Source organism: Physeter macrocephalus, chromosome 18 (assembly GCF_002837175.3).
Source record: "Physeter macrocephalus isolate SW-GA chromosome 18, ASM283717v5, whole genome shotgun sequence".
NCBI classification, from domain to species: Eukaryota; Metazoa; Chordata; class Mammalia; order Artiodactyla; family Physeteridae; genus Physeter; species Physeter macrocephalus.
This window is the reverse complement of record NC_041231.1, coordinates 79,449,564-79,459,993: the sequence shown is the minus strand read 5'-3', so window position 1 is coordinate 79,459,993 and position 10,430 is coordinate 79,449,564. Positions and strand designations below refer to the sequence as shown.

General features: G+C 39.2%; 1 protein-coding gene across 5 annotated transcripts in view; it reads right to left on the bottom strand.

The window, feature by feature from the left end:
- Positions 1-288: 288 nt before the first annotated feature.
- Positions 289-10,430, bottom strand: part of SLC25A27 (solute carrier family 25 member 27) — a 28,413-nt gene continuing 18,271 nt past the window's right edge. Inside the window, exons 7-10 of one of the 5 annotated variants that reach the window (XM_007117800.4) lie at positions 8,995-9,087; positions 8,290-8,392; positions 6,354-6,387; positions 289-2,890 (exon numbers count right to left, since the gene is read on the bottom strand). In XM_007117800.4, coding sequence (XP_007117862.1) covers positions 6,358-6,387; positions 8,290-8,392; positions 8,995-9,087 — 226 coding nt within the window. In that variant the 3' untranslated portion in view covers positions 289-2,890; positions 6,354-6,357. Of the gene's footprint in view, positions 3,158-6,353; positions 6,388-8,289; positions 8,393-8,994; positions 9,088-10,430 lie in introns of all 5 variants that reach the window. The other 4 variants (XM_028479141.2, XM_007117799.4, XM_024122019.3 and 1 more) reach the window with 4 other exon arrangements.

The window sequence follows — 10,430 nt, the reverse complement described above, 5'->3', positions numbered from 1 at the left end:
GAAAGAAATTTCAGACTAGTCTTATGATAGGTACAGATCTTAAAATAATGAAGCCAAAATTAATTGATTCACGTCATATGTAACTTTTGTTGAGTACCTAATAGCAAAGAAATGCTACTAATGAGAGTAGAGATTTATATAAAAACAAGACATAATCCTACCACTAGTGGCTTATAATTAAATAGGATTTGGAGCACTTGATAAAGACACGTTATTGCTCACTAAAAGTGAAGTTAAGAAATGTTATCTCTTTATTTAGATAGATATGCTAATTCACTTATACATACAAAAAACAAAGGACTGTATATAATTAAAAATAAGAACGTGTATATTTTTCAGTGAGAAAAAAAATCATTTGCGAAGAGAAAAAATGGGGAAGCTAAGCAAAGGAAGCTCAGAGGTTAAGTATTATCAATACTGAGCTGAAGATAAATACCACCAACAGTTGTATTATAAGAAAGTGAGACTGAAATGGCTCTTTCAGTATGGACACAAAATTACTGAAATTTTATTTCTTTTTATTTACTGTGGGTTATTTTGGAGAGGAACAAGATGATTTCAAGTTGGTAAAATAAAGCAAAGTTCCAAGATACATTAATGAAAATGATTTCACTGGGAAAAGTACAACTGTGATAGGATATATGTGTTGGATCTACAGGGTTTGGTCAGGTTCTGGAGGGTCTTTATGTTTTAGCTAAAGTATGGTGACTCTACTCTAAAATGTATGCTAAAGGCAATTCAAATTCATTTAAAATGTCTAAGACAAGAAATGCCATAAAGAAAAAATTTGGTTTTGGAAGATTCAATAGCACTGGACTGGGATGTTGTGAAGATAACATAAGGCATTTACTTGGTACCTAATCAGTGTACAATAACTGTCAGCTGTAATAATAATTAAGAGATCTGTATTTTTATCCTGGCTCTGCTACTAAGTAAGTTATGAGCATGAACAACTCTACTTCTCTAGGCCTCAGTTTCCTAACTTAGACAATGAAAGAATTAAACCAGACCATCCTATGGAGTCATTTCCAGTTAAAAAAAAAAATCCAATTATTTGTGTTGAATCCAGACACCAAGGAACAGTCTCACTATGTAAGCAATGTTTTTACCTCAAGCCCCTCAAAGAATTAAGCTAAATAAACTTTTTCATGGTCCAGTTTGCATATAATTATTTTGATCCAATATTTACTTGATTTAAAAATGTATAAAATACACACAAAAAACAAAGTTTCCTAAAGTGGTTCTAATACAGAACACTTGAGAATCTAAGTACATAATATTATTTTAAATATATTTAACAGCTCAATTCATACAGATTGACAAATGCAATGGAAAAGTAGACCACCGAAAGATTTTAAGAGATTAAACTTCACATTCTGTCAATTCTACAAAAACAATAAACCACTGCATATTAGTACATCACATTAAAATATATTTTAAAGCATACTTCCCCTCTTAAATGGCAGTGATTATACATCAGTGCAACCACAGGGTACTTGTAAACTTTCTTCTGTTCCACATCATTCATGCCCATGATAAATCCTGTTTGGTCAGCCCCACGGTCTTTCTTGGGTCTGAGCTTTTGGGGTTTTTCCTATTTTGACAGTTACAGCCTCTACCCATAACTGTAGCCATCCATTCAGAAATACCCACTGTCTGAGGTTGAGGGGAACAGGTGGTACAGAGGTGAATCTGAAGAAACCTCTCACCTTTCTAAGAAAAGGGATGTGATTTAGTGATTGGAGACATAACTGTATACCCTAGGCAGTTTATACTTATCACTTTTTAGGCAGGAGGCTTTGTCAAATTGAATAAGATTCAGGCTAGAGACAGCTTTCATGTGATTTCTGAGTTCTCTCTCTCTAGGACCCTAAGCGTTAGGGAAGGCGAGATTAAGAAAGGATTTATGTCGTCTGACTTCATCTTAGCTTTGCTTTTTTTTTTTTTTTTTTTTTTTTTTTTTTTTTGTGGTATGCGGGCCTTTCTCTGCTGTGGCCCCTCCCGTTGCGGAGCACAGGCTCCGGACGCGCAGGCTCAGCGGCCATGGCTCACGGGCCCAGCCGCTCCGCGGCACGTGGGATCCTCCCAGACCGGGGCGCGAACCCGGTTCCCCTGCATCGGCAGGCGGACGCGCAACCACTGCGCCACCAGGGAAGCCCTTAGCTTTGCTTTTAACGTGCCACTGAGAGGCTGATGATAACAGATGTTTCTTTATTAAAAGGACCTGTCCACCCGAGCTTTAATCAAATAAACTGCGTTTTTCATATATTGAGATTCTTGAGAGCCAGTGACAAATTCAAGCTGGAATGGGATATGTCACAAAGCAAACACTCTTTTCTGTTTTCATCAAGATGCGGTCGGTGGCTTTCAGGAAATCCTTAGCCTGTGTGCTGGAGAGCTAACCAGTGAACACAGATCAACTAACGACAGGGCACTGATGGAAAACGGCTTCTTCCCTTGAGATCCAAACATCATCTCAACTTGATTTTATTTCATCCTCCTGGCAAGAAAAGGTACATCAACTTCCTTCAACACTAGGGAAACCTCAAAATGTTTATTCATTCACCTCCCTTTAATTTAAAGTATGCACACTTTAACGGCAACAGAAAAGTGAATTATCAAATTTCAGTCGTAAATACTGACACGACAGGTTAAATATGTTCCATAGTCATTATGTACGTATGTACTTTTCCACATTCCTATTGTCTGCTTCAGGTCTAAGATGCTGTCTCCCTTCTGGCATTTCCTCCTCTAAGCAAGCTCTTCAGCATAGAGTAGCATCTCGAAGGTCGAATCTTCTTGCTGAAAGTAAGTGGTCAGGATTTGACTCTTCCTTAGAAAACACTGGGCTGGGTCTCATTGGGTGGCCTTGTGTGATCCAATCAGATTGCTTTCGAACAAAAAGAGGAGTCAAAGAGAACTTGGGTTTCCAGATAAAAATAAAGTGCTGCCCCCTATAAATCACAGTCTCTGTGGAGTAAGGTGTCTTCCTAAAGAGGTAGAAATAATGGGGGGTGTATGTTGCAGATGCCCGCATTTCAATGATAATGAACACTGTATCTTTAAGGGCTGCATCTTTAAGGGCTTAAAATGGACTGACTCCACTCATCTCTCTGATTTTTTCATAAGTAAGCCAGAACACCAGTGACCAAGGGGTCTGAAAGATTAACCAAAGAAGTTAGTGCATATTTCAAAGCAATTATAAATCTTCTACACATATGCATACACATCTTTGAATGACTAACTCATTTTGAATCCACTTAGGCTGAAAACAAGTATTTTGGTATTTCACCTTTGTAGAGCACCTTATAATTTACAAAGCATTTTCATGTCTTATTTCTCACAGATTTCTCTGAACAATTTACAATGGAAAGGAAAGGTACTGATATCCCTATTTTACAGATGAGGACACTAAGACTTAGCAATCAGATTCCTGTTAGCATGTTGTGGAGCCAGACCATGGGCTTCTGGCTTCCATTCCAGGGTTCCTTTCACTGACTGTTACTGGATAAAAGGCTAGGGTTCGGCATGCCTGAATTCTAGGCTGGGCTCCTTGCCTCTACGTGTAGTTTACATATGAGCATGACAAGGAGGCACTAAAGAACTTGAAAGTGAAGATGAAAGATTATCCTTTGAGAGTTAGGTCATAAAACCAACACCTGGTGTATCACCTAATGAATATAAAAATTCACATTAAATGGAGAAAAAGGCTTTTAACTCAGAAAGAACTATGAAGGTGTAACTGTGCCAAAAGGAATTATAAGGGAATGAGGATTATTCAATAACAGAAGATAAAAACGCTAAAGACACAGAGGGAAATCACAGAGGAAACACTGGAAGTAGCCATCAGAGAAAGTGTGTCTCGGATCCATTTCTTATCTGGTTTGGTTGATAGGTTATGGGTAATATTGATCAGAGAGGAACTCTGATCACATTAGAGTGGAGAAATAAGCTTAAGCAATTAGAATGTAAAATGTATTTGGTTAGAAAGTTTGTAAAGCAATATTTATGTCGTCCGTGTTTGGAAATACTGCGCAAGTTATACTGGTAGACTGAAAGTATACTAGTGGATTTAGGAGAAGACATCTTAGTGAAATGTACGAAGACATAGACAAAATAAAGAAGTTGTGACGAAACCACAGTCTTGTGACAATAAAAATGAAGTGAGCCAAGGATATGACTGCAATTGGATCTAGAAGCGGAGGTCTTAGTTAAGAATGGACTAGGCAATCATTCCTAATTGCTCTGGTAATCAGACTTCTTCCTCATAGCACCCAAACTATATGCAAATGAAATAAATACGAATCAGGGATTGAGCAAAGCGAGGTCATATTTTCTCTAAGTAGTGGAAGGAACTGGGATTGGGTTTAGCTGGGTTTTGAAGAGGAGGTAAAGAGGAAGATCATATAGCCAAATAGCATGCATAGTATATAAACGGGATATACTGAGACTCTTCGTAGACGCGCATGTGGCCAGTACATGCTTTTACTTGTTTTTTCCTCACTGGTATAGTTGTACCACTGAAAATAATCCGAGTGTATGTGAACCCATGTTGTCATAACTGCTGGAAAAAAAAGGTTCTTCTCCATTCCTGTTACTGTGGGGCTCAACACATAAGTGCTCTTGGGTGTATCTTTTTCAATATTAAGTTCACAAGTAAGCTCTTCCTGTTATTGTTCTGTGTTCAGCAAGCAACCTCCTGATTACAACTTGGCTCCCATATAGCTTGAAGTTAGCTGCCCAGAGGACTTCAGCATCTGGATCACCGGCCAAGTGTATTTCTCAGTGTGCCTGAGCCAATGTTGTGGTCCAGTCATTGGTTTCAACGAGTTTGGCTGAAGGGCATCTGTATGTGCAAGGCCAGTTTACTTGGAAGTGCTCAGGAGTTCGGCTTCTAAGCTCAGGGTTCTGCACTGTGACAGATCAACAAGGCAATGCCACCCTGGTCATCTTTGGTGGTAATCCAGCCTGTCTCTGGTAACATTTCTCCATCAGCACGACCTGTCTCTTTTCTTTTAAAACTTCTATAATGAGCCGTAGGATCTTAAGAAATTCAGTATACTGTCTTAGTTAGGAGCCTGGGTTTAGTTAGAGTTGAACAAACTTGCAGTTAATTCCCAGCTCAGCCATATACTAGCTACATGAACTTGAGCGAGTTTCTTATATACTCTGAGCCATGTTTTTCTAATCTGAAAGAGGAGGATAACCCCACCTATTCTACTAGGTTCTTGTAAGACTTAAAAAAAAATAATTAATGTGTGTAAAGAGCTTAGCACAGAGCTTGTCATATATTAAGCACTCATTTTGGGGGTCATTTATACTTCCTGAGTCTCATGTATAAAGAGAATGGGTCAGATCAAGTGGTCTCAGCGCTCCTTTGTACGTGATATTCTCCCTGCCCCTCACTCCTCCTGACCGATTTTGTTTTTCATCAGTGGTCTCACCCGTCCTCAGAGTCTCTCGCACTAGAAACATCAAAGTCCCATTTCCTTCTCTCCTCCATCCCTTTCTCCATCTGATCGTTTACTAAGTCTTGTGGAGTCAAGCACAAATGTTCCTGGAATCCATCTTCTCTCCATTTCTACAATCATCTCCTGGCTAGGCCACTGCCAAAACGCCCTTTCTTGCGTTCTAGCTTTCAGTGTACCTTTGACATTGCTGCCACAGTAGTCTTGTCCCCCAGCAAATCTTAGCACATGGCTTCCATGTTCAAACAGATGCTTGCTACCTGCAGAGTTTCACCTAAACTATTGAACTTGCCCCCCAAGATCTTTCTCAGCCTGGTCCCTAAGTGCTCCTCTAGCATTCTCTCCCACCACCTGCCCTCTGAGGACCTACTCTCCACCCACATGGAATTTTCTGCAGTTCACCAGACATATCGGGGCCACACATGACTTGGTGCCCCTGCTCATGTTGCTCCCACATGCTTTTCTTGACCTACTGATCAAGGAAACACCTACTGATCCTTCAAAGCTCAGATCACATATCACCTCTGGGAAGCCTTCTGGGACTTCCCAAAGAGTTCAAGCCATTTTACTCCACTATCTGTGTTCTCCTGTTTAGTTCATAGCACTGGCAGCCTCTTTAGTAAGACTATGTCCTCTGGAGTCAGACTGCCTGGGTTTGAGTCCCTGGCTCCCACAGTTACTAACCACCCAGACGGGTCAAGTTATTCAGACACTTTACGCTATTGTTTCCTCCTCTATAGAAGAAAGAGATGATAGTAACCTACTAAATAGATAGTTGGGAGAATTCAATGAGTTAATCTGAGAGCATGATTAGCATAGCACTGGCCATATACCAAGTGATTTAGTAATATTAGCTTCACAATTTCTGTAATTTTAACTACTTACGTGTCTATCTTCTCCCATCACATTGTACGCTCCTCTAGCGCAAAAAAAAAAAAAAATAAACATCTTATTCCTTGGTGTTACCAGCACTTATAATAGTGCCTGGTTCATGCAGGCCAAGTCAATATCTTCCTTTCCATTAAATATCCACAGATTTGAGATAACTTCAAGGTACAATCAAGACAATCAAAATTATATTTTACAACTTAGGTATGCTTTTGTATCAGATATTGCCAAGGGCTTTGGCTATTAATTTCATCTTAATAGATAGATACCTACTACCCTTGGTGATATCATTTATCCCCAAAGCTTCAGTTATTATCTGTGTGTAGACAGTGCTCAAATCTCAATCTCCATCCTCATGATTCTAAGATCCAGGCCAATATATTAAGCTAGTCATCTAGACATCTCTTCTTAGATGACCTATGAGTATCCAAAACTTACCATATCCAAACTAAACTTGTTATTCTACCACAAAATCTTCTTCCCTGCAAATGGTCCCCATTTTAGGAAATTATATCATTGTTTGCTCAGGGCAGGAATCTGGGAATAAAGCCCGACTTTTCCTTGCCTTCTCCAACCATTTCCCCATCCAGTCATGTTCTTTTTTATCTCCTTTCTATCTCCTAAATATTTTAAAATTCTATCTTCTTCTGTCCCCACTGCTATATTCCAGTCCAAGTTATCATTATCTGTCATCTATCACTCCTGGTCTTTCCTCAACCCACATGGCAGCCAGAATGGTCTTTCTAAAAGTGCACATGTCATCAAGCCAATGCCCCTCACTCTCATGGGTCCTGTGGCCCTTCCTGATCCGGTCCCTGCCTCTCTCTGGCCTCACCCTGTGCTGCTCTCCTCCACATCTCCGTGCCTTGGACAGCTGGGTTTTCTTCAGTTCTTTGAACGCGTCATATTCTTTGTCCACTCCATCTAGTTCCTCCACCTAGAATGTTCTTTTCTGCCCTTTTGACCTGGCAAAGTCCTACTCATTCTTCAAATCTCAATTCAGAAGTCCATTCTCCAAGGAGGTTTTCTTAATCGCCCAGGCTAGGCTGTCCTTACTTGCTATATATATTCTGATAGCACCAGGGATCCCCACCCCATGCCCCCGACTCTTCCACTCATTGCTGCTGGTTTCTTACTCAGTGTTTGTCCTGACCTAGACAGGAAGCTCCTGACCTAGACTGGAAGCTCCAGCACTGAAGCAGGGGCTGAGACTCTTAGGTTCATCCCAAAGTCAGGCATTGAGTACAGGGCTTTGCATGGAGTAGGTGCTCAGTTAATATTATTATATCATATTGCATAAAGTATTGATTGTTTGAATTTCTAAACCCATAACTCATCCATTCTTTCAAATATGTTCAAACTTACCAAATACTTGAGTACCTTGTTTTTATTATATTTGTTATGTTACTTCCATAAGTCTATCTAATTCTACATCTTAGTTCACTTCAGTAAAAAACAGCATCCAGACCAAATAAAAATTATATAATGTTTTCCTCCTAAGCAGAGCTTTGTGGTGATAAGTATTAATGGGTAATGCAACATTTATCATCAGAGCAACTAATTTTGTTTGAAACAGTAACATTTTGATAGGAATGGTCTCTAGTATGAAATCTGTATACCTATCTCAAAGTATAATATTTTGGCTAAATAGCAAAAGGCTTTACATTTCAGAACAATCTATCCACTGGCTTTCTAACAACATAATATCAACCTATTCATTTCTGATATAACTGAATTATTTTACCTTAATCTACCAAGGGACTTGGAGGTAAAAGAAAATGAAAAGAGATGTAGAGAAGAAAGAAAGAACCATGGTTGGGGGCAGAACCATGCCAAAAGCCAGAAGAGAAAAGGAAAATATTTAGAGAGGAAAAGTGATTTAAGAATCAATATAAAGAAAACAAAAACAAAGGCAGGAAAAACCTAACTTTACCATTCGCAGCCAAGAGGGTAAAAAGCCTTTATAGAGACTCATGAATCCTTCTCCTTGAACAGCCTGAATCAAACAGTCAGTTGATGATTTATACAGAAGGCCCCTAAAAAGGAAAGAAGACAATTTTGTTAAATTTCTTATGTGTAAATAGATGTATAAATAGAATGTTTAAATGGTCTAAGAAAATTTATTTAACTATTTTCTGCTAGCTTAGAAAAAATAATATTTGTGGTTCTTTATAGAGCACCTCTTTTGAGTTTAAAGATATTTTCAAGGTGGAGTTTCCTGATTCACCCCATCCTTGGTCTGATAACTTAGAATTCACTCCACCTGATCTCTTCCAGAGAGAACATACTGTTTTATATCAGGTCAAATTACCCATGTTACCTCTAAGTCATAAGCTTCTGAAGGAAGTGCTCTGGAAATTCTCAACAGAGTATATTTTCAAAAACTCTTTGAAAACAACAAAGTCATAATAAACACCTTGTGTCTAAATAATACGATGGGTAAATTAGCTTATTTCCCCAAAGGCACAGTACTTTTCCATCAGACACAAAGCAGGTAACTGCATAAAACAATTTCCTGGTTGAACACATGTAAACACAAAAATACATTTCCATCAAGAATAAATACAGGGAAGGATCTTTAAAGAACAATATTATTACAGACATTCAGATCCATGGAGACTGAAGACTTTCTGTCTACCTTCCTTGTTTATCTCGCGGTTGATTCATTATTCGGCTTTTGATGACATCAGCGGGTGTTCCCAGAATAGAAGCTACCAGTCCAGAACATAAACTATAGATACAAATAAATGAAATAGAAAGATAATATGTAACAGTTTCTAAATCTGAAGGAAAGGGGATTTGATATTTAGAAAGAATGGAATACTAAATCTAGTACTATAATATTCTTCATAATAATGCTGTTTTAGCTTAAAATCAGTGATAAATTAATTCATTAAAGAGGTAGAAAAAAAAAGAATCTCCAGTCAACAAATATACATTGAACATCTGCTGTAGGCAGGCACTCTTGTAGGCAGTAAACAAGACAGATAAGATCCTGTCCTCAAGGCACTTACTTGGGAGAGGCAGAGGGGAAATGAATAATTTCAGATGTGGTTAGTGCTATGAAAGAAATAAAATGAGATCATGTGATAGGGAGTAACTGGGTGACAGGCAGTCATGGAAAGGCTCGTGGGTGACAGCAGGTCTCGACATAGATGCTTCCTTCTCACCAGCTAGATGAGAGGCTAAAGAAGCAGGCAGAGAAGGCTAATTTAAGGAGTTTGATTTATTCTCGATGCAAAGGGCAGTCATTGAAAGGATTGTAAGTGGGGGAATCACATAATTTGGTTCATAATTACCCCCTCTTGAGAAAAGCTTCTGGTCAGTTACTCAAGACAGACAAAATGGATGTGGCCAACCCACTACAGAGTAAATCAAGATTCTGTAAATGAGTGACTAAACAGTTCAGAGACCACCATCAGTTCATTATGAATGTTGGCATGAGCGAGGCAATACAGGAACATTATCGACATTCCATAACCCGAGAACCCATTAACTGCTGTAAACTTTTCCAGGAGAAACACAGATGACGAGAAGAGGGGTGGCTGTCCTGAATCACAGGAAATGGAAGGCCCAGGACCCAGGAGGTGGCAGCTAAGTCCACAGACTGGGATCAGGCGGGTCAGACTGGGCTAATGGAAAGCTAGAAAGAAAAACTGTGGAAAACTTTTATGTCCTTCTGGAACACCAAGTACCTCCCAGAGATAAGGATCACTGAGTTCCATGCCAAGCAAGGCCTTTGAAGTTTCTGAAGGCTCTGTGGTAGGGAGGCTGAAGCTGCATTAGGAATCTTCACACTCTCTTACTCTAAAGTGCAGCAGGAAGTCCCCAAGCTCTTTATGACTCTTTCAGGTCAGGATTGATTGTTCAAAGTAGAAACTCACTTTAGGAATTCCTGAATTCAAGAGAAGGAGCCCATATGACCTATTTACATTTTCCAGCAAATGACCCGACTGTGCATGTAACTTTTCTTGGGTCTTTGTCCACATGACAGGCATTGCCTATGTGGAAAGAACTTACTGTTTCACCATATATATCCCAGGAGGTGTAGACTGCTGCTCTTTTAACATTCTT